Source organism: Calidris pugnax, unplaced genomic scaffold, assembly GCF_001431845.1.
Source record: "Calidris pugnax isolate Ruff unplaced genomic scaffold, ASM143184v1 scaffold8, whole genome shotgun sequence".
In the NCBI taxonomy this organism is placed as follows: Eukaryota; Metazoa; Chordata; class Aves; order Charadriiformes; family Scolopacidae; genus Calidris; species Calidris pugnax.
The window spans coordinates 19,723,653-19,747,567 of NW_015090830.1; the positions used below are offsets into that span (position 1 = coordinate 19,723,653).

At 39.5% G+C, this 23,915-nt stretch overlaps 1 protein-coding gene across 6 annotated transcripts in view; it reads left to right on the forward strand.

Moving 5' to 3' along the window:
• The window catches only part of NUP153 (nucleoporin 153kDa), a 43,118-nt gene extending 19,898 nt beyond the window's left edge, over positions 1 to 23,220 (forward strand). For 4 of the 6 annotated variants that reach the window (XM_014940889.1, XM_014940892.1, XM_014940890.1 and 1 more), the window contains exons 6-22: positions 1,492 to 1,608; positions 1,746 to 1,790; positions 1,888 to 1,944; positions 5,051 to 5,197; positions 5,933 to 5,985; positions 8,567 to 8,696; positions 9,587 to 9,724; positions 10,493 to 10,585; positions 10,820 to 10,910; positions 11,196 to 11,315; positions 12,090 to 12,704; positions 14,584 to 14,778; positions 15,312 to 16,154; positions 17,753 to 18,121; positions 19,829 to 20,101; positions 21,450 to 21,609; positions 22,076 to 23,220. In XM_014940889.1, the coding sequence (XP_014796375.1) occupies positions 1,492 to 1,608; positions 1,746 to 1,790; positions 1,888 to 1,944; positions 5,051 to 5,197; positions 5,933 to 5,985; positions 8,567 to 8,696; positions 9,587 to 9,724; positions 10,493 to 10,585; positions 10,820 to 10,910; positions 11,196 to 11,315; positions 12,090 to 12,704; positions 14,584 to 14,778; positions 15,312 to 16,154; positions 17,753 to 18,121; positions 19,829 to 20,101; positions 21,450 to 21,609; positions 22,076 to 22,160 (3,531 nt within the window). In that variant the 3' untranslated portion in view covers positions 22,161 to 23,220. The remainder of the gene's footprint in view (positions 1 to 1,491; positions 1,609 to 1,745; positions 1,791 to 1,887; positions 1,945 to 5,050; positions 5,198 to 5,932; positions 5,986 to 8,566; positions 8,697 to 9,586; positions 9,725 to 10,492; positions 10,586 to 10,819; positions 10,911 to 11,195; positions 11,316 to 12,089; positions 12,705 to 14,583; positions 14,779 to 15,311; positions 16,155 to 17,752; positions 18,122 to 19,828; positions 20,102 to 21,449; positions 21,610 to 22,075) is intronic. The other 2 variants (XM_014940891.1, XM_014940894.1) reach the window with 2 other exon arrangements.
• The last annotated feature ends 695 nt before the right edge of the window (positions 23,221 to 23,915 follow it).

Consider the following 23,915-nt stretch of genomic DNA (forward strand, 5'->3'; position numbering starts at 1 on the left):
GCCTCTTACTGTATTATGTTAACATAACATCTAAATAAAAACAGTGATGGCATAACTTTGAAAACTTGTGTTGATAGTAGCAAAGCTACCTGCGTGATACTATTCTCTAGATCTTACACAAGTGTGCCTACACTCATGCTATGAATATATTGTATAAAACGGTGTACTCTTTTACTATAGTAGTATCTAAAAGGCAACTTTGCTGATCCTTCGCTCTTCTGTAACCTAGAGGGAGGCATGCAGTCCTAAATGCAATCTCAAGAGAAACAGTAAAATGCTTTCTATTTTAATATCATTCAGGTAGCTCTTGAAAAGAGTTACTTGTTCCTAACAGTTCTTCATGTTCTACTGTAAGTAGCTAGAGTTGAATCTAAAACGCAGTCAATAAAATCTGGTTTGGTTGGAATGTGTTTAAATCAAAATGACCTTTATTTTAAAAAAAATAAAATCGGAAGTCAGAAGGAACTTTTATTTCCAGTTCCTTAAATAAAGTTTGCTGGACCTATTCTGTCAGTCCACTTCTACCATGGAACAAGGGGACCTACAAGTTCTGACTTAGGCAAAACCTTGAAAACTTGTGGTTTGTTCTGACTTGGCATTAAATCAAACTTCAGAACGCTTAAAACTTCCTGTAAGCTAGGAGCCCTCTTTGGTCAGCTGTTTTTATTTTTTACAAAATAAATGCGGATTATACTGAAAAGAGGAACCAAAATGCTAGGCTTTTAAAGGAGAGACCAGCTTGTTTGCTGCTGCACGCTGTAGATTACGGCGAGTCTCGCTTGTGTTTTTTACTTGCTGTATGGTCTGTTTCGTGTCTTCACATAGCAGCGTGGTAAGTGTGATGTGGTTATGTGAGGGGTTTAACATAATCAAAAAGAAAAAAAAAGTCACACTGAAAGGAGTTTTTTTAATTATATTCAAAGTCACGTGAGGCAAATAAAACAGTTTACTTTTTGGGTGTAATACGCTTAGTTCAAATGAGATCTTTATCTTTTTAACCAGAGTAAAAAAATCTGTAGTCAACTGTAATCTTGGGGAAAGGGAGGAAATGAGAGAAGTAAAACTCGAAATTCCTGATGATGATTGTGTACGTTGGTTTTAAGATGGTAATGCTTACACCATCATGAAACTCTGAGATCTGCTTTGTTGCTGAAAGTACCTTTTGCAGCACAAGCCTTTGCTTCAGTTCTGTTTTCCTGATTACTTGTTCAGAGACCCTACAGGCCTAACATCTTCTCTTTATGACTTCTTACATTCACGTGTTTCTTTTGTTGCTTTGTCATATGTGCAACATGTATGGGGTCCCACTTAAACTTCTATGAAGTCAGCAAAGTATATTTTGTTCTTTATGGCTTAAATGTCCAGTGAGTGCATTTTTCTCTGTCATTGTGGCAGTATTGGCTATATCATCAATGTAGCCTTAGGGCACAAAATACACACATGCTTAAATCAAAATCAAGCATCATAACATTTGCAATGCTAATTTTTCAGCCCCCGGTAAGAAGACAAGTGAAAGCTAAACAAGCAAGTGTGCAATCCTATGGTGTGACAAGTTCCACAGCGCGGCGCATCTTGCAGTCATTGGAGAAGATGTCAAGTCCTTTGGCGGTAAATGGCACTCCTTTTAATCTGTTTTATTTCATGTGTTTGAAGAATACAGTAAATGTGCCAATATAGGCTAAAGATCTTCGTTATGTAGTCTGCTGTTCGATTTCATTTTTCTTCTTGCACTGTTTTTTCAACAGGATGCTAAAAGGATTCCATCTTCTGTTTCTAGTCCACTGTCTTCTGTAAGTTGATCATAAAACCCCTATGTTTTTGTTGCATGGAACCCTCTCTTAATGGAAAAAAATAATCCTCTAATTTTTTTTTTTTCCCCCTCCTTAGCCTGTGGACAGGGGTGCACAGCTGAATATTGCTAGCTTCCAATCCAAACGAAAACAGGTAAGAACCTGTAACATCTTAAGCTGAGATAGATAACTTTCTATGCTTTATAGCTATTAGAAGAAATGTCACAAACCTCAATGACAGCATACACATGAATTCAAGTTAATATTGGCATCATGTGAATTGTAGCTGTCTTGGCTATGTGGAAATTGCTAAAAATATCTTTTCTACCCACGCTAGATGAAGGACTGTGAAGATTATTCAGGTGAAGAATTATATTATCTTTATGTGGTGGTGTCTTGATATGTCAATCAAGAACAACTTCTCTAGAACACACAAAGTAGTTTTATCTTGTTCTGCAACTTGGGGTTAAGTTGCATGTTAATCTTTATGTTTTGGAAAGCTTTCTCTTACATAAATGATCAGAAATAGGAAAAGTCTGAGTGATTGTACAGACCTTGTGCAGATTTCCATGTTCATTCTGAGCGGAAAAATAATACTTACATTTTTTATTACTGCTCAAAGTAAGGAGAAGGAAAATCGTTAAACATTGTCTTTTCTATAACCTTGTGTTCCTAAATTCCTATTTGGAGGCAGCACTGAATTGGTGATAATGCTGTGTTAAATCATTATTTCCTTCATATTTGTCAAAAAAAAAAAAAACTAGTAATGTTTTTTAATCATTTTCATTTGGGCTATCATTGAGTTTGTTGAATTGTAAAACCCACAAAAGGCCACTTTAAGATCAGGTGACCAAAGGAACAATAATGTAGTTTTTCTTCCATGCAAAGTTTTCATCTGCTGTTTTAATGAGGACAAGGACAGAATGTTTTAAGAAGTTTCTATGCTTATCCCTTGATTGGAAATCTAATTAATTTTATAGTCAGTTCAGAGTTTACAAACATCTTGGATTTCCTATACCATCTTTTGCCATATGCTAAATTGCAAGAATGTTGAAAAGTAGAGCATACCATTTCTTTGCCATAAATATTATCCAAATAACTGAAAACAAAGCTGGTGTGGATTCTCAGTTAGATCGTGGAACTACACCTGTGATGAGGCATTAAGAAAGATCTACCAGATTTGCAGCTCAGAGCCTGACGTCAGTCGGAAAGCGAATGTTGCACACAGCTGTCACTGGGTAAAAGTAGAGAAATTGTCTATTCATAATACTAGAATTCATAAGGTTTGGCAGGGGACAGATAGCCTGTGATGAGAAGGGGAGGAGAGGGGGTTGTACGTGCCAAGGAGAGGGTTGTGTGTTTTCCTACTAAAGCCAAATGTATCGTTGACAAAACACTTGAGCATTCAGACAAAACTTTTGCAGGTATTTTTTGTTGTATTTTTCTTATTTCAAGGATCTGTGCCAGACAGAATAGCTCTTAGTATATTAAATATCTAACTCTGTGACTTCCTTTTTTTTTTTTCATTGTACATTCCTGTCTAACTAATTTGATACCCTTCCACAATAGGGTCACCTGCCTAGCGGGTGAGGGGAAGGTGGCAGATGTAGTTTTCTGGATTTTAATAAGGCTTTTGATACTGTCCCTCACAGTATCCTTCCATACAACTTGTCCAACTGTATGATGAGCAGGTTCATGGTGTGTTGGGTGAAGAACGGGCTGAACAGAAAGGAGCCAAGGGTTGTAGTTGGGGCTAACATCTGGCTGGCGACTGGTCACCAGTGGTGTTCCTCAGGCCTCAATTCTAGGGCCAGTCCTATTGAATATATTTATCAACAATCTGGACGCAGGAGTTGAATGCACCATGAGTGAGTTTGATAATGATACCAAACTGGGAGGTGCTGTTCACTCTCTTGAGGGACAAGAGGCCTTGCAGAGAGATAAAGTGGAGCATTGGACAATCGTCAATGGCCTGAAATGGAACAAGAACAAATGCCAGATATTCACCAATAACTTAGATAGTGGGACTGAGTGCACCCTCAGCAAGTCTGTAGATGACACCAAACTGAGTGGTGTGATTGACACACCTGAGGGACGGGATGTCATCCAGAGGGTCCTGGACAAGTTCAAGAAGCGGGCCCTTGTAAACCTCATGAGGTTCAACAAGGCCAGGTGCAAGGTCCTGCACCTGGCTCAGGGCAACCCCCGGTATCACTACAGGCTGGGAGATGAAGGGATTGAGAGCAGCCCCACTGAGAAAGAGTTGGGGGTACTGGTGGATGAAAAATTGGACATGAGCCAGCAGTGCGCACTCACAGCCTAGGTGGCCTCCTGCATCCTGGGCTGCATCAAAAGAGATGTAGCCAAGCAGATAAAGGGAGGTGATTCTGCCCTTCTGCTCAGCTCTGGTGAGACCCCACCTGCAGTACTGTGTCCAGCTCTGGAGTCCTCAGTACAGGAAAGACATGGACCTTTGGAGTGGGTTCAGAGGAGGGCGACAGGAATGATAAGAGGGCTGGAGAAGGGAAGGCTCTGGGGAGACCTTATCAAGGTCTTTCAGTACTTCAAGGAGGCTTATAAGAAAGATGGGGACAGACTTTTTAACTGGGTCTGTTGCAATAGGACGAGGGGTAACATAAGAAGGACATGGACCTGTTGAAGCAAGTCTAGAGGAGGGCCCTGAAGATGATCAGGGCACTGGAGCACCTCTCCTGTGAAGACAGGCTGAGAGAGTTGAGGTTGTTCAGCCTAGAGAAGAGAGGCCTCTAGGGAGACCTTACAGTCTTACAACTTTTGAAACTTTTTTAAAAATATACTTAAAAGGAGGAAAATGTAGGAAAAATGAAACACAGAAGCCTGTATAATTAGCTGCTTAACACTTTGAATGTTAAGTTAATGGATTAAGCCAGTAAAAAATAAATCACAATGTGGGCAGAGGAGAGGAAATGATGGGACGATATTATAGTAACATGAGTTATTTTGATATTATTAACATGAGTTATTTTGTCTATGAAGTTAACTGCCAAATTTTGAAGTAGAATTCAGTCAGACTTTGGCTACTTCTTTAGCTTTTTGGATTTCATAACTGGTATTCTGGTGACTTCCCTTGCAAGCTAAATGCTTTCAACACTTCCAAATCATTTTCACTGGGTGCTGAGACTGATCGGAGGCTTATAGTTCTGTTAATTTTTTTCATCAGTAAGTGCTGTGGTAATTTGGGTGGGTTCAAGGATAAATTGATTGCTGCTTCCCTTTCAAAGATGGAATCGCAGCATCCACCTGTCCAGAAACTCGTGACACCAAAGGCAATCTCTCTGTCAGTGAGTCGGACCCAGTATTTTAAACCATCTCTGACTCCAGCTACTGATTCCAGCAAAATTCAACAGAGGGTAGATATAAAGCACAAAGTAAGTAAATTTTTCTGGTCCTTATCTGCCTGCTTTTTACAAGCTTGCAATGTCTCTAACTGATTATTCTACTCAGGTGCTCTTTCTTGGCAAAGAGTATTGATAGTGTGCTTGAGGTAAGCATTAAGACATTGGGAACCATTGGGAAAGAGATACTTTGAGGTTTTATGAATTTAATTATTTTTGGAACAGTAAGTGGCTGGTGGTTATTTTCAGAACATGATGATGTGCTATTGGGTCAGGCTGTTCTCAGTAAAAGAATTAAAATACAGAGACAACATTTTGCTTTTCATATGTTCCTGTACACGAAGTTGTTGCTGATGGAGCAGGCTAATGTATATAAACTCTTTCAGGTGAGCCACAGGCTCCAAGTGAGATTTCTGGCAATAAGCTTTATTACCCATTCTGATCATTTTGGTGTAGATGGAGTCCCTGATAAGCTTTCCTTATAAAAACATCGTTATCTCTTTCAAAAAAAAAAACCAAAACTCACTGTTAGTTCCAGTATCAATCTGAATGTAAAAATGACCAGAGGTTAAATCTATGGGCTTTTTAGGCCAGAGATCAAAGTGGATAGTCATAGTGGTTAGGGAACAAACTTAAGTAGACAAGGTATATTTAAGGGTATAAATAAATAACCCAACACAGAACATGAGCAGTTGTTTGTCTTTGCTTTGTATATAGCATATAAGTGCATTCAGATGAATCATTAAATAAATTGAACTTAACTTGCAGGGCATGAGAGAGAAGAGTTTTCCTGCAGAACAGCAAGTAAAACCATCTGAAAGGTATGACAAATCTATTAATTTAAAACACTTGAAAGAAGAAATATCTCTCTTTGTCACTACATTCTGCATATCTGTCTTCTTTTGAAAGGGCAGTAACAGTTCTCACTAATTATGGGATGGAAAATATAGTGAAAAATTGTATTCTGAGAGACTTTAACCATTTGTGCATCTTGATGTTCATTAGGGGCTCGGATACTAGTTTCAGCTCTTTATTGTCCTAAAGGAATTATTCTTCCTGAAAGATTCTTTATAAGGTGAAGTGGCTTACAGTTCAGGAGTGTATTTAGTTTTTAATTAATTTTTTAAAAAAGCAAAAACCTGGAGGAAGATAATTTTTTTTAATGCTTCTTTCATGGAGAAGTTGCATATCTGCTTTGTGAGTTTGCATGAAAAACAGGAGCCTTTAGGATCATCTGAGGCGAAATGCCAACTTGTCTCTAAAACACAAAATTCCAGGAGAGTTAATAATTGTATTTCTTCTTGAGGGGATTGTCTTACACGGCTTGGTTGGTTTGGGTAGAATGACTTCATCTTCAGATAGTATTGATGGCTCTCCCTTCTGTGCAGCTAGTCTTGTGGGTAGTGCTTGAATTAAGACACTTTGCCTTCAAAGGATACGTTTTTTGGAGGATTTGTCCATTTCAAAGAACGGCGTCCTTTTCAAATACAGGGAATTGTATTTTGTTGTCTTTGTGTTCATCTTCCAAGCAATTCTTATATTGCCCATGGGCATTCTTTGGCTTGCAAGCCAAACCCCAAAACCAGCCTTTTGTTTTGGCATCTAATACTTGTCTTTGCAGCAACTACCTTTTCAGAGCTGTAGGAGATTGGCACTAAGGTTTTTGGCATAGGTGCAAACAGATGTTACGTTTCAATTGTGGGTTTTCAAACGGTTCTAAATTTTCTTTAGTAAAACTCCTTTCTTGTCCTGCATGTAGAAAGGAGATCCAGAAAACTGCGTTTTTTATTTGGTTCAGCAGTTTTGCTGCTATGGTCTGCTTTTTTCTGTAGAGTAGATGGTATTTTTAAAAAAAAAAATCTTTTATAAAGCCAGTCTCTGTTGGATGCCATAATCTGGAGCAGAAGCATAACACTGCTAAGGGGCAGCTGGCCAGAGTCCCTTTGTGCAGTTAACCTGCAGTACTTGGGTACATCTCTGTTCAGCCTCCCAAGGTTATTTAGTTTTTAAACCTGGGTCAGAATTGTAAATTGGAGTTGCTTGAAGACAGAAAGCTGTCTTTGCCTCTTAGAAGCTGACAGGTGTCAACAGAAATGAGGAATATGGGTTATTATAGGCAGTCTACAAGTGTCTGAATACAGCTCCGTTTTGACGTAAGATTTTTTTTCAGAATTCGAATTGATTGTCAGTTTGGATTAGAGAAAAGTTTGAGCATATGGCCTTAAGGATCTGGCTTCCTCTGAGTGGTTACAGTGCTAAGCAGACTGTTTGCAAGTATCTGACAAGTTTAGACCAATTCTCTTCCTCTATCTTCTGGAGACTTGACCTGGTGACTTCCAGTGTGAACTTTTTGTAATGACTGACTGCTTAGCTGCAGGATAAGCTTTGATATGGTAATTTTTTTGTAGGGATACTTCATTTTGATGCCACGCTGCTTTTTATTGTTGTTATTGCCTAGTTCACTTTTGTGCCCGGGTTTGGTTTGGGGTTTTTTTGGGGGGTGTTCTTGTTTGTTTGAAGGTTTTGGGGTGGGGGGGTTCCTTTTCTTTTCCCACTTGGATTAGGAAATCTTTCTGGTTTGGATCTAGGCTTTTGTAATGAACAGAGAAATGCCTTTGTATGCTTTACAAAAGGGATCTGTATTCATGTCTGAAAAGACTTGTGGAATGTTGGCACGCCCAAACACCTCTGCTGCTTCTGCTGATGGCCCCAGGAAAGCCAGAGCTGCTTCTGAAGCTTTTGCTGTATTATCTTGCCACACAAGTTTAAGCCTCTCTATTCTGTAAGAGCTGTTGGCAGCATTTCATGTGCGTGCGCACACATACTTGTTCTCTCTCTCTCCCCCTCTCTCTCTCCATATATATTTTTAGTTGTTCTTTTAGATCCCCACAAGGATACAAGCTCATCACAGAATCAGAGAACTGGCAGTCGAAAATTCCACTGTCTGGACTATTAAAAGGGAACATCAGAAAATAACAGTCTAAATCAGTTCTTCTATTTCAGGTCTTCTGGCTTAGTCATCATTCCTTTATGGATGTTGTGACTGTTTCTTATGTATGTCCTTCTCATTGCTGCTCTTATTAATGCAGCTTTTGCTGTTTAGAACATTGGATATTTACCAGCATTTAGCAATTCATGAAATGTCTTTTTCTGATTCCAATTAGAAGGTGTCAGTTCTAGGACTAATATAAATAATAAGTGACTATAAATAGCTTGAAACAGTTAGTTGATCTAAGTTGACTTTTTTCTTTTTCCTTTTCCCTTTTTTTTTTTTTTTTCTTTTCCCCTTTTTTTTTTTTTTTTCTTTTCCCCTTTTTTTTTTTTTTTTCTTTTCCCCTTTTTTTTTTTTTTTGCTTTTCTTTTTTTCCCTTCCTCATTCTGTGTATTGTTATTCTTTGCCAGCAATTTGACCTACCCTAAATTCAGTAGTCCTGCATCCAATGGTCTGTCTTCAGGAGGAGTAGGTGGTGGTGGCAAGATGAGAAGGGAAAGAGGAGTACACTATATATCAAAACCTGGACAAGAACAAGAGGTAAGGGACTCAGGCTAATTGCTCTTACTAAGATAACTAAAGTTAACTAGCTAAGTATACAAGTGTTATTGCCTCGTAGTAATTGATAATAATGTCATTTCAGCTTTGTGAGTTTTTTGCTGTGGGTTTCAGGGCAGGCTCCAATTTATTTATCTGTTTAAATGCCTCAACTTTGATTTTATATTTTTGAAATCTTTAGTCATATTACCTTGGAGATGCTTCATACTATGAAGTTTCTCATTAGCAGCTGAATGAATGAATTTTGGTGGAGGTCTGTAGAGTTTTTATAAAAGAATGAAGTTTGAAACAAGTGCCAAGTAAGTAAACCAAGTTTATTTAATTTGTTATTTCATATGTGAGTCATGTAGAAAAATGCAGGCCAAGAGTCAGAAGCAGAAGGCAAGTGTTCTGCATGTCTGCTAATGGTCATTCACAATTTTTGGCACTTAATCAAACTCATTGTGAGAAGGATTTTTTTCTTGTTTTAATGGAAAAAGTCCGTTTAATAAAACTACAGTCATGATTATCCCAAAAGGCATTTTTCTGATGGGATGTTATGTAAGCTGCCTACCACTGGATCTTAAATACAGTCAGTCTTCTGGCTGATTCAAAATGAAGAAATAGTAAATGCTGGAGAATGTTTCTATAATACAAACGGAAACAGGTCTGCCGTAAATTAAAATCACCTGCAGACTGAGGTGCGGAGGTGGGATTCCTTTTGAAAACTTGCTTTGTCTTAATCTATCTCTGTTATATTTAACTTAAGAAATTAAGGATGGAACAGGGTAGGAAAGTAGTAAGTCTTGTAAAAGAGAAAAACTATAATTTACCACTTTTTTTAAAGAAAGAGGAAAAAATTAAAATTTACAACGATTAAAATTTACACCTAGGAGGTGGAAGAACCGGTACTACCGAAAGTACCCCTACCCATCAGTACTGCATCGCTGCCTTCGTTCAACTTTAGTTTTCTTCCCAGTAGTACTGTCTCATCCTCACCAAGCACTGTTTCAACAGCAGTGATGAACAAGGTAAATCTTTGTTGTATGTTGCAAATACGTTTGTAGGACGAGTATATGTCTGCTTTGTTGCATCTTAACTTCTTCCACGGAGCTCGTGAATCTAACCAACACCAGTTTATATCCTGCTGAATAAATCAGTGTTGTATTCCAGTTTGGAGGTATGGGGAGCAAAGTTTTTGACTCTGCCTCCGTTTTATACGTCGCCAACTTCTGGTTAACACAATTGTGTAACTGCATCAAATGCTGTGGAAATTTTGTCAGGTTTTTATGCCAAGTTAAGTTATTAAATTAGAGGTAGCATTAATAGTCATATAAGACTAGTGTAGAATATGAGTCTAGGGTGCAATAATTGGAATATGATTGCAGTAGAATAAACATTCATTTATTCCAGAGCATTCAAAATATTTTTGTACATTTTTAAGTCGTTGCTTTAACATGTTGAGGTATTTGCTGAAGCTCTGACTACAATTGAGCTGAGTTACTTTAAGGTTCTTAATGGGCTTGGTCTGTTTTTCCATGTATTTAGATCTAAGTAGTATCTCATTTTTTTTCTCTCAGTTTATGGGATTTGTTTTTGATTATACTGTTCTACATGCTCACTCTCAAGCTTCATTTTCTTTTATTATAACTCTTATCTGTGGATTAGAAATAAACACCAAACATCAGATTTCCCTACTTCAGCAGAATGTCTGTTAGGCATTGAATTCAGGTACCTGCCATTGTCTCACCAGGGTGTTTTTCTTTTATATACAAACCTTAATTCTTTTGAAAATACAGGTACAACCAGCAAGCAATGTTGGCAGTCCTGTCTTCAGATTTTCATCTCCAATTGTGAAATCTACTGAGGCGGAAGTGCTACCTCCGTTGTCTGTAAGTAAAATAAATAAAACTCATCCTTATCTTAAGCCTTTAGTAGAATATTGCAGAATAAAGCGGAATCGTCCCTAGTAGTGGGGAAATGAATGTATAGGTTTCTGGCTTAAAATTTGTCAGCCAGCATGTATACCAAAAGTTTGAAGACTGGATTTCAGATTTTTATTTGTGTTTGAAATTTGGTTAAAGTTTCTCTGGTTTCAGAATCTGAAAAATCTCTCTTTTTCATAGCAGATTGGGTTTACATTTAGTGTTCCTGTTGTAAAATCAGCAGAGCTTTCTGGATCCAGCGATACACCAGTGACGTCCTTACTTACTCTAGGTAATGGAAATCTTAGCATTTCAAATCTGAAGGCTGATTTTCTTTTTTGTATATTAAATAGTAAATCTGTCCTTTCTGAGCATATTAGCAATTCCAGGCAAAGTGTGTTTTCTGTGACAGATCTGCTTTTCACCAAATTATAATTATAAACTGCTGTAAACAAGGTAGAATTTTGAAGATTATTACGTAAGAAGCATGAAAGTTCGAAATTCTTGTTTCTAGCAAGTATGAATATATTTCAAATGGATTTCTTTGTGAAAAGTGTTTTTTGTTTTGTTTTTAAAGATACCACCACTGTAAACAGCACCAGCAATAAAAAGGAAGAAAAAGAAGAATATGATGGCCTCACCAAGCCTGCAAAAGTCTTAAAGGAAGGAAGTGTGTTAGACATTCTAAAAAGCCCTGGTGAGATAATGAAATACTTTTAAAAAAATATTGAGAAAAACACGCTAACATACATGTACATTGATTTAAAAAAAAAAAAAAACAAAAACCACCACAGCAACAAAAAAAATCCACTTTGTGTCATGGTTAATGCAATGCTGTAGCATTTTCTTTAGTGTTTCCCTATTGGTGGTTCTTGTTTTCTGTTAAAACTGGCACCTGTAAACGAGAAATTGGCCTCTGTTCAGTGCATTTTGGACAAAGATTGTGCATAGCAATTGTTCTGTTGTCTTCATTTTTATTACTTAATGCTCAGTATCTGTGGGGAAATACCATGTGGATGGTATCTTTGCTCCAAGTACCAACGGCTGTACAGCCACTAAAGTAGATGTGAGTCATCTACTATGGCAGAAATAGCTTTAGAAATATGATTCGATTGGGCATGGTGTCTTAAAATGAAATTGGATTATTTCTAGTCCGTGACGGACAGTCAGCTTTCAGTACCTTTTGTTCACGCTTGTATCTACTGGTGAAGATTTGTATTTAAAACTTTTTAGGAAATGAAGAGTTAAATCAAGCTTTAAATGAATGTTCTGTTGTGTCCTCGTGCAGCATATGAAATTTCATCCCTTTAGATAAGATTTCCAGGGACTTCCTCTTGCAGTTAGTAGGAACGTATAGTTGTAACCACTGGCACTTGGTTTAAATTTATGCTGTCTAGTATTATAAGTAACTGGCCTCTAGCAAGGGTAGTGCTTTATTAGTAAGAACTCTTCCTGTTTATTTCTGTTCTAGGCTTCACGTCTGAGAAAACACACTCCTCTACATCCGCACAGCCTGTTACGAGCACAGTGGTCTATACAAGGCCTGCAATAAGTAGTTTTTCTGCAGGCAAAGACAGCCCTAAACAGCCATCCTCGTTTTGGCAGTCTGACACGCATGACCCATGTCTGCAAAACAAACCCACAGATGGCAAATGTGTAACGTGTCAAGCTGCTAAAGTGTCAACAGTGGAGAGTACGAAACCCACGATAAGCTCTAGTCCGTGCGTCACCTCGAAGGCCGCAGTCCCTACAGCCGGGACACTGGGCTTTGAAGACAAATTTAAACCACCACCCAACACATGGGATTGTGATACCTGTCTGGTCCAGAACAAACCTGAAGCTACAAAATGTATAGCCTGTGAGACACCAAAGCCTGGGACAGGAGTAATGCCTGCTCTGACATTGCCAGTGGTCACAGACAGCTCGGTGACAGTGACATCCTCCTCCAGCAGCACTGACACAACGGCCACTTTGGGATTTGGAGACAAATTTAAGAAGCCAAAAGGCTCTTGGGAGTGTGCAGTGTGCCTTGTATCAAATAAGGCAGAAGACAGCAAATGTGTAGCCTGTCAGTCTGAGAAACCAGGTGTGTTCTTCTCTTGTCTGTCGCTTCAATCTCAGCTTCTGTGCATTCTTTATGGACTAAAACACGTTGCATATAAAAAATATTTTCAGCAGCGTGGCTGTATGCCAGACAGGATGGATTAGTGCCTGTCTGCAGGAATGGTTACAGGCAGTTTTGAGATCTCAGCCCAGATTCCAGCTTGTCACATGAATTGAACTGATTGTGAAATGTATTAGTACTGAGCTGAACCGAAGCAAATATTCCCTGCCTTGCCGCTGGTGAGGAAAGATGACTAAACTGGATGCCCTGATTAACTTAAACCCAATTTACTTATTTTTTTGGGGGAAAACGTGAATTCCATAAAAAGAGTTAAAAATTACTGGTTTTTTTCTGTTTCAAAACAGAAGTAGAAATGGCATTTACAGAATCTGGCCAAAAATGTCTCCACTCAGCGGTTGTGTATAATTGAGCCGAGGTATGAAGCAGGATTTCAAGACAGTGTAGTCTTTAGTCATCTTAAGCTAAAGCAAAGCCATATGTTTGGCTGTGGAGGCCAGTGGTAGGTAGCATTCGAGAACATGGGTGACCTTATTCTGGAAGGTCAGGGTCCTTCCAGACCTTGGGGAGGTGGGCGACTCCTTCAGGGCAGCACTGGATGCAGTGTGGTGAGGGTATTCTTTTTAAAGCACAAATAATTATTTTTGTGTTCTATTTATTTGGCTTTTAACATCATTTAATATACTATTATGTCAAAAACCACCTTTGCAAATATGTTTGGGGAGGGGGGAAGAAAATCCAAGACGGACTAGATTGTGGGTTTGTAATCACTCTGTACAGTAGGAGTGAAATCTCTTCAGATAACACATTCCAGAGGGACCTTATTCTCATGGACTTTCAGCCTCAGAGTGATCAGCTGGCACTTTTGTCTGAGACTGTAGCCATTGCAAGGAGGAATTTTGGAAATGTGGGAGGTTTGCCATGACCATCATGGTACAAAGACTTGCACAGTTACATCTGCCAAGGGGAAGAGTGAGCGAAGTGAAATGGGAGGACAAAAATGTTGTGGAAGAGAAAACCCATTCCTGTCTTTACTGTTTTGAATTTGAGGCGTTATCCTCTGCCTCTCTCTTAAATGCCACCCTCAGTGGCTTAAAACTGTAGGTGAACATGATGATTACGTGATGCTTTTGTGCCTTCTGGATGTCCACTTCAGCCCTCGTACTTACAGAGCTGAAGTTTTCTATTGGGATACAGCATCACGTGACATCTCTTCTTTTACCAGGGAGAAAAATTAGGAGGCAAGCATTGTCTTTTGGGCCTTTTTATGGAGATTTCTGCTGTTGTTGAAGACAGTGTAGCTTGTAGTGAGCACAGAATTTTGGGTTTGGAAGCTTTGAGTTCCCCTTGTTTGTTGGGGTTTTTTTTGTTGTTGTTGTCACAATGTAGTTTCCAACATGTCTGTGGGATTTGGCGATGAATCATTCTGGTAAATTCTCAGCCTAATGTCAGTTGACAGTGATCATTAACTTGAGTTGAGTGATGCTGACTTGGACTGTGGGTTACTCATGTCACCGGAAATTTTTTTAGGAGTTTTAGTTGAGTACACTACCTGTAATTTACATCTGAAATAGGCTATGTTACTGTATTGTATGACCTGCTGTTGCTGTTTAAACGTCATTGGTTCAATTTGTGCTTAAAATCACACATAGATTACAAAGAAGAATCTAGGTGTTTCTGTTGTTCACGTTCTGGGATTGAAATTGACTGAAATTAACTTGTAGTTTACTGTTACACTTGTCCACTTTGTAATTTAATGAGCATATAAGAGTTTCTCTAAAAGTTCATATTAACTTTATAATTTAATTAAGCAGAATGATTAACTATCTTGCTTATTTCTCAGGGAGTTCAGTGCCTGTGACCAGTAGCAGTGTTTCTACATTTTCTGCTCCTTCAGGAGGATTTCTGGATTTAGACAAATTCAAGAAACCTGAAGGAAGCTGGGATTGTGAGGTCTGCTTGGTCCAAAACAAAGCAGAAGCCACAAAATGTGTAGCCTGTGAAAGTGCAAAGCCAGGCACCAAAGCAGAGCTCAAAGGTAATACTCAATGACTAAAACAAGGGTGTTCATTCTGCAATTTATTTTTTCTTTTGGGTTTTTTTTTTTTAAGTACAATTATTTTTCCTTTGAGATATGGCAAAACTGCTCATTTTTCATCTAGGAATATTGCTTAAGTAAGAGGTAATGTGCCTGTTTTTCCACACCCTTTCCCCAGAAAAAGATTACGCTTCTTAGAGAAAAGCTTGTAATAATGACACTGCTGTTCTTACCAGCCTTACGTGTAGTTCATTAGAAAAGCATGATCTTTCAGAGAAGTTGGCAATGAAGTTTTCAAAGCCAGGTGGTGGATAGAAGAATTCCATTTGCAAAAAGGTGTATGGAGAGAGGAAGTGTGGAGTTTTTTCACTTGTTTTGTGGTTTGTTTACTGTTTTGGGTTTGTTTTGTAGGGTTTTTTTAACCAGTTTTGACAATGGAAGTTCAGGACTAGAATCCCAGCCACGTAGCTAAAGCCTTACATGATTTGCATGATACATTGCAAACTTAATATTATTATTACTTCTTTCTGCAGGTTTTGGTACTCCTACTGTGTCCACAAATGCTGCAATGCCATCATTTACATTTGGTGTCCAGTCGTCCTCCTCTGAATCTTCTCATATGTTAGGTAGCACAGGAAATTTTAAATTTGGAGAACAAGGGAGCTTCAAGTTTGGCGTTGCATCAGAACCTGCGTCCTCCAACACTGTGACTGGGGGTTTTAAGTTTCCTACTAGTTCAGGGGACTTCAAATTTGGAGTTTCTTCCTCAGACTCTAAATCAGAAGACAGTAAAAAAGAAGGTAAAAGTAACAGTTTTACCTTTGGACTTCCATCTACAAGCAGTCAGGCTCCTTCAACATTTCAGTTTGGGACAGCGAGCCTGGGACAGCAGGAAAAGAAAGAGGAACCAGTTTTGGGAGGCTTTGGTTTTGGCACGAGTTCTACTTCTTCCATAGCTACCAGTGAGAATAAAACCGGAGTCAGTGGCTTCACTTTTGGAACTGTGGCAGAAAAGGAGGTAGCATCACCTGCTCTTACATTTAAGAAGTCAGATGAGAAAAAGGATGAAACTCTTTCAACGAAGGGAGGCTTCTCTTTTGGCAACGTGGAGTCTGCACCTGCCTCACAGTTTGTTTTGGGAAGGACAGAAGAGAAACAGGACTTGGTCACTTCTGCTGCTCCGTTAGCATTTGGAAAGAAAGCTGACAGTGAAGAGTTAAAGGCACAACCTGTCTTTTCAGCTGGAACTGCTGAGCATACCAAAGAGGAGAGCGCAGCAAAACCTATATTCAACTTCAGTTTCGTCAAACCATCGGAGAAGGAAACCGATCAGGCAAAGCCGTCTTTTGCGTTTGGGGCACAAACCAGTACTTCAGGTAAACGGAACATCTTTTGTCTTCACTTGTCTGCTTGTGTCCATCAAACAATTCCTCTGAAGCCATAGTGGACATAGTCTATGGGATTAGATATATTTATGCTTCAGAAAAGGCTTAATTACTACCTGCAGCCCGTCTTTAGTTCTGGTTGTTGCTGTGTAGACAATATGTAGTAAGTCTTAGATTTCAATGAGTTTTAACACTAGATTTAGCCAAAAGAATTGCCAAACCTTAAGGAACCCCTGTCACTTCTCATATGAGGACAGAAGTTGTATTGTCTCAGTGGTGAGAGCACAGCTGGTGATAAAATCTATAGTGTGGTGCAGTATAGGGGTCTCATACTCGCATTGTTTTTCATAATGAAAGGGGGTAGGAGAGGGGAATATCTTATTCCCATGGACTTGGAGCTATGCTGCAGGATATAATGCTGTTTCTCTACTGCTACAAAGGTATAAAAATCACTTCATTGATACTACACAGTTTTGTGTTCCTTTAATTTGTTGAAAGTCTGCAGTGGAGGATTATCGTTCTTCTGGTGATCACTGTGTGGAAAAATTCTGGTTGTTAAAAATTCCATTTGCATGACTTAGTGTTTTAGAGAACAGAATTAGTTTCTAACTTCTGACGTGATATGGAAAAGGACATCAGTAAGTAACTCCAAATAAAAGCAATACAAAGGGTTATACTGGTTTTAACCACAGTATTCTGAGTTTGAACTGGTACTGAACAGACAGGTTTTTGGAGGATTGGCTTTGTGGGAGGGGAGAGGGGTAGGTGGGTGTTTTTGAAGTTGGGTTTTATTGTTTGGTTTTTTACCTGCCAGGTAAAGTTCTGAAGTTTGGTTTATTTATGAAAATTTTATGAAGCACCTTGTGCAAAAAGGGAATTTTAACAAGTGTTCTGAAGAACGGTGTAGTCACCTTAAAAATGGTGTAGATGAAAAGGGGCCATAACTGCTGGGAAAAAGATAGTAGGAAATTGAAAACAAGTTCACAAATTATTAAGGAGAGTTAGACTGCCCTCAGTACTTTCAAACAACGGTCTTAATGGAGGGTTGTTCTCTGTTGCTCTTAAAAAGTAGGTCTTGCAGGTGCTTAAGTACAACATACAAAGTAGAACTTAAGCTTGGAAGAGTTAGGCTGGAGGGTGGTAAGCTTTGCTTGGCTTGAAGCTTTAGACATCGGGCTATATTTTCAAACAAGCTACAAATGCAAATCACTGTGTTTTTCATTACTCCACTGAGCAACACCATAAAACTGTCACAGGTGATTGAGGTTGATCTGAAATATATTTTTGTTTGAAGAGTTCAGAAGTCCTGCTTAATGTTGGTTGGTTCAGGTAACAACAGCCAATGCCTTGTGTTTGTAACCAATGAAGCCTCGACTGCAGTGGTATCTGTGTTCTTCACAATTCTTCCATTCCTTTAATTGTGGATGGCAGCAATTAGCACATTAAATCTGGATCTTACGTAAGCAACAGTAGCTGGGATTGTTGTTTAGGTGTCATTCAGGATTGCTCTTTGTACGGTGATTGAACAGGAATCTATCTGCTGTACTTTGGCACTTCTGTGGTGGTTTATGTGCTGTTCTTCCTTTCAGATCAAGGAGCAGCAAAGCCATCTTTCAGTTTCTTGAGCTCAAGTTCCTCCAGCACAGTCGTACCCACCACTTCAGCCAACAGCAGCAGCGTGTTTGGCAGTGCCATCTCTTCCTCAAATCCTCAGCCAGTTCCCGCTCCCTTCGTGTTTGGACAACCCAGCAACACTGTGAGCAGCTCTGTTTTTGGCAATTCTGCAGAATCTACAGCATCTCAGTCATTTGGCTTCTCTCAAGAAAACAAACCAGCAACCACATCTTCCAGCACCGGCACGGCTCTTGCTTCATTTCTCTTTGGTTCGGGAGCCAGCAGTACCAATGCAGCAAGTTCAGGCTTTACCTTTGGAGCCACAACCACATCAAGTTCAACAGGTACCTGTTAAACAGATGCTCTTTTCATTTTGCCATTATGTAGTGGACCTAGAAAATAGTGTTTCATGAATATTTTACTTTAGAGAAGGTGTAGGCCAAATGCAGGGAAGTAGAGAAAAATATCGAGTATTTCTATTCAACAACATAAACTGGGGCTCAGTTTTTCAGTGTCTGGGAAATACAGTTTAAGAATGAACTGGCAGCAGAGTTGTTTTATGTGAATCCTTTACTGGATTTCAATTTGTATAGGAGCTTTTCACTGTGAGAACGATAGTTTCTTTCTTCGCGCTATCAGTCCAGTGCTTACAGTCAGAAATCAAGGAGTTACAGCTTCCCTGATTTTTCTCTTCCATACTTCAAACTCTCAACTGTTGTAAATAATGTGGAGGTTTGCAAAATTCTTCCTTCACAAGTATATATAAACACAGTGCTTCTACATGCAATTGCTGCTGCTTAAGGTTTAGTTTCTAATAAGCGTTATGGCCAGGATTTGTTAATTTTCTAGTAATTTAGAGAAGAGAGGTATAAGAACCTATAAAAGTTTCTTCATCTTTTATGTTTGTTACCCCACTGCGTGAATTTAGCAGTACAACACAAGACTAGATCTGCCCAATCATCTGTATTCTGGGTAGCCTCTCAGTATGTTGGGAATAAGATAGGACCTGCGAGGAAGAGACTTCATCTAGTTTGATCTGATTGACAGAAATGAAATTTACACACTTTTTGGTGTATCAGAAACAGAGAGAAAACAGTCCTAAGTTGTAACCAGCAGCAAATCAATTTAACCTGCTTGCAAATCAGTAACTTACAGGGTCATTTTGTTAGTGACACCGTATTTCAAACACCTTCACAGAGGTTGGGGTTTTTTTTAATGCAGAAACCTGTATTAACTTTTAGGATATATCTGTTCTTCATCTTGGCAAGAAAATTAGTCAGGCATTCCAAGTTCTGGTGCAATAGAGGCTATTCTCTGTTGCATGAAGGCGGCTTAAATTGCACAAATAGTGCTGTTTAAAAATGACCCCTTCTGCATCGCAGATGTGCTGTGTAGGTTCAGACTCACAGTTCAGTCACCTGTTTTCACTGCGTGACTGATGCTGGCCGTGGGGAACCGAAGCAGCTAAACAAATGAGCAGGGTGTCTCTTGATGTTATGTAGAGAATTGCTCTGCTAAACAGAGTTTTTGAGTATGGAAGGATCACTGCAAGCTTGATCTGCCCCCCCGAGTTGGGCAGAGAGGGGTGCGGTCGCTGACAAGGCAGATTGATGTTCTCCTGATCCTAATAAATCAGGAGCTGTATTTTGCATGTTTGAAAAACACAATTTTTCAATGAGTATTCTCTGTGTGTGATATAAACAGCTTTTAGTAAATACAAATTAAAATGTACTGTTTGTGGGAATCCTTTTTTAGAGCATTAAGGCAGTAACCTGAGTCTAGACAGCCAATGTGTTGGAGATTTAATTTTGTCTGACTCTGATAAACATGGTGCTTCTCACGTAATTTGCAAGAAAAGGCGCAATTTCTGTTAGGGGTGATGTAGTAGTTGTTTTATACAGGTTGAACCGTTTTCAACCATGAGGTTGAAATTCAGGTGAGTATTCAGCTACCAGACTTGGGAAAGACGAGTTTTTATAACCTTTGTTTCTAGATTCATTCTTAAAAAAAAAAACCCTGCGTATACTGAGGTTTCTCTTCTGTTCCCCGAGGGTCATCTTCCTCCTTTCTGTTTGGCTCCGGGCCCCCGGCGCCTGCAGCCGGCCCCGCGTTTGGCGCCAGCCAGCCACCAGCATTTGGCCAGAGCCAAGGCTCCGGCCAGCCCAGCGCTCCCAGTTTCGGATCGCTGTCGACGACGCTGTTCTCAGCTGGCGCCCAGTCTGCTCCTCCCGCCTTCGGCTCGGTGACCAGCAGCACCCAGCCCTCCGTCTTCGGACAGCAAGCCACCCAACAGCCAGGGTTTGGCTCTGCTACCCCCAGCACTGGTGAGTGACAACCCTCCCTCTTCCCGTTTGGTCTCAAAAGATTATAGTTTCGTTTTTTACTAATATCTTCATGAAGTGCACCTTAAATTATACGGAGAAAGAAGACTTCTGCCTTGCACACATATGAAGTATAAGAATTTCCCTCCATAAAAATAATGGGGACAGGGTTAAGTGGTTTGTGTGTCACTCCTGGCTGTGGAGGATGTGCCGTAGCTGTGCCAGCTTCACAGGGAGCCTTCTCCCCACGAGACTGAGCAGACATGGAGGGTGCAAGCCTACTGCCAAACCCTGGGCTTTCTTTTCTCAAGGCATCTAATGATCATAAGGATGTTAAAAACCATGGAGTACTAACTGTAAGATTGTGCAAATCAGAATGGCAGAAGCACTGCAAAATTACTACTTCTGGATTTGTTAGAGTAGTTCTTAGTTAACAGGTTTTGGCAATTTATTTGGATTGGGAGCTTTATTGTGTAAGAATAAAGTCAGAATTACTTGTAAGCATTTATGGGTTAGAACTTTTTTTAAAGTTCTTTTTACTGATGAAGTATAAAATATTGTGGGAAGGAGGCAGAGAACGATCCTTATAATTTAAATGTAAGAAAGACCTATCCCACGCTAGTAAGTATCAAAAAACACACTGCCAGAACCTATGTATTTGATCTCATCAAATTAAATACTTAAAGGGAAAAGTATTTTTCTTTTCCTCTTAGAAGCTTTACCTCCAGAAGTTTAGCCTCTGTTAAAAGGTACTGCCATTTTTGTACTAGTCAGTAGGTCAGCTGGCACACCACGGTACTCGGTCAGTCTTTCATTAATAAGGTAGCAGTTTAAAGATAAAAATCTCCTTGGATTGTCTGTGTTGCTTATCAGTGACTTTGATGGTAGGAATTATTTTGTAAGATGAGTTGCTGTGTTAGCACATTCAATCAAAGGGAGTCCCCAGATGGACTGCATGAACACAAGGAAGTTTACTTCAGTATAAATCTACGTGATTTGATACTGTAATTTAAGACTTTATTAATAAACTTCACTATGCACAAGTATGAACTTAATGGTGGTACAGAAGTCGGCAGACAATTTGTTATCAGTGTAGCAGCAGCGTTATTTTAGGACTCCCTTTCTGATTCCCTGTTAAAGTGAGTTGATTTCTTCTCTGTACCGTTCCTGCAGTAACCTGGCACTTCTGGTGCACACCCACACACCCAGACACACACACACAATTGTCATCTTGATCGACCTATTAAAAAATTCATTAAAGGTAGAGGGAAGAACATGAGGATTTTGCTGGGAAGGATGAATTCAAATGCCAACTTTCTTACTCCCTTCTGCTTCCACTCCATCTTTCCAGGTTCCGTATTCCAGTTTGGAAGTAGTACTTCTAATTTCAACTTTCCGAGTAACCCCGGCGTATTTACTTTTGGTGCAAATACTCCCGCACCGGCAGCACCGGCACAGCCTTCTGGCTCGTCAGGATTTTCCTTCAACCAGCCTCTGGCATTCACAGTGGGGTAAGAGACCGTATCCACATTTCACTTGAGCTTGGGTAGTATCAGTGGGCAGTGTTCAGCCTCCACTGCTGTTAAATTGTGAGGCGTTCAGATGAACCTTGGGGTCTGAAACTAAACTGGGCCCCCTTCCTTGCACTAGCCTGCCTGGCTAACTGAGCAAGGGGGTCTTTAAAGGAGCCCAGCTGTCAGAAATAGCACACATCAACGTAGGTGAAATTGTCTTTTCTCGAAAGGTAAGATCCCTATCTAGCCATTATGCTGCTACTTACCTTCTGAATAAGAGAGATTTTAATTGCTTTTGGTTTCTGGAACTCTCTTCCTCCTGTTCATCATATGCCATTTGTTGCCAGCTGGTAATTAGCGAGACAAGACTATGAAAGAGTTGTTCTGGAATATCTGCTCAGTGCTGCTACTGAATTTTCAGCTACACTGTCCTGAACTCTGAACTCCTGATTTCTTTTGATAGGACTAATGGAAAAAATGTTTTCTCTGCCTCCGGATCTTCAGTTTCTGGTCGGAAGATAAAAACTGCTGTTAGACGTAGAAAATAATCGCCCCGTTGGCCGAGCAAGTTTGGGAGCAGCTACTACCCTGCATTGTTCAGTTGTTGGGATCGTACCTCCTGCTGGGGTAGCTGACGTCAGATCTGCCTAACGGAGTAGAAACCTCTGCTGCCCTTTCCTTCCCCCTCCCCTGGTTAGATTTTTTGGGTTTTGTTTATTTTTTTTTTTATTTTTTTTTTTGGTAACGAATAGAGTTGGCGACTGGGCCGTTCGTTCTCAAGCAAAACTTCTTTTAGACTCCAGCAAGTTCCTTCTTTTCACTGACTCGGCATGGTCTGGCTGTAGCCGTGAGTAGAGCCTGCACAGTGAATGGCTTGTACAATACCTCTTCATCTGCACCACTATGTGCGCTCATCTGCGTTTACTGACGCCTGGAAATTGTAATTATATCAGCGAGGGATGCTGTATAGAGTAGAGAGTGTTGGTAACGGATGATTCCTATGCTGAGTTTGTGCCGGTGTATGTGTGAAGTGAGTGAGTTTGGGTGTATCGTGCACTAAAATTTTCTGATAGAGGAAGACTGATTAAAGGATGATCCATGCTAAGGACTTGTTAGATCTGTAGTTCTTCATTTAATAATTATATGCTATTTCTATATTTTCATTCTTACAGCCCTTTATCACCTGTCTCGCCTTTGTTATTTTATTATGAAACATGTGTAAATACAATTTTGTTTCTCTATGTACTTTTTTGGCATAACAAATCTGTGAAATTGAAATTTTAATTTTGTGTGTTACGGCCATTTTTGTTTAGTATTGTCTCAGATTTTATGTAAATCCCATTATTCAAAGTTGCCTAAATCCATTTAGAAAATCTTTAAAATTGGGAATTCTTAAAGTAAGTTTATTGGCTTTTCTGATCCATTTTTGTTTGGACCAAAAACCAGTATTGTACAAAGTATTAAGTATATATTTTTATATTTACTGAAATGGACTGTGGTGACTTTGGATAATAAGGAAAAGTTTAATATTAAAGCCATGTTTATTACAGTATAATTAACATGTTAAACCATGGGATAAATGCCATCAATAAAAACTATGAAACATTGTGTGGCAGTTTTAACTCTCTGTGAAGGCAGGTGCAGCTGTCACTGCACAAGATGATGTGACAACATGTGTGTCCTCCAACCTCTGCTTCTTCAGTGACACCAATGCTGATTTTAGAGGATCTTGCATTAGTTAGAGGTTCCCTGTTAGGAAGGAGAGTTTTAGTGTAGGTTTAAGCTTGGAGCCATAGGTCAGCTGTCTAGTTGCAATGGCTACAGTTAATTTTTAAAGAGCTATTTAAAAAAAAAAAAAGCTAAATTTACAAACATTCACCACCAGGAAATAGTACACCTAATTGTAAATGAGTAATTTGGGTTTTTTCCACTTGTGTAGCAGTTAAAAGGAGCTTCTTAGAGAAGAGCCGTTGCTCAAGTAAAATGAGAGGAAACGCTCTTGTTTGTTTGGGAACCACAGGTGAACTTTGACTAAGCCACAGCGTTTAGTTCCTGGTGGAGATCTGAGGGCTTGCTACAGCTAGGACTGAAAGGACCCGCGTAAGCTCCACAAGCTTTAAGTGTCTTCAGATGTTTTGCTGAGGTTTTTTTGCTGGTACTTCTGCTCTACTACTTTCCAGGCACAGGATCTACATTCTTGAATTGTAATTTTCTTCTTCATGTGCTGTGGAAGGAGGGGCTGGTATTTTTCTACCCTGGTTAAGAGACACTTTTCCTGACACCTGAATTGGCAGCAATAAAAT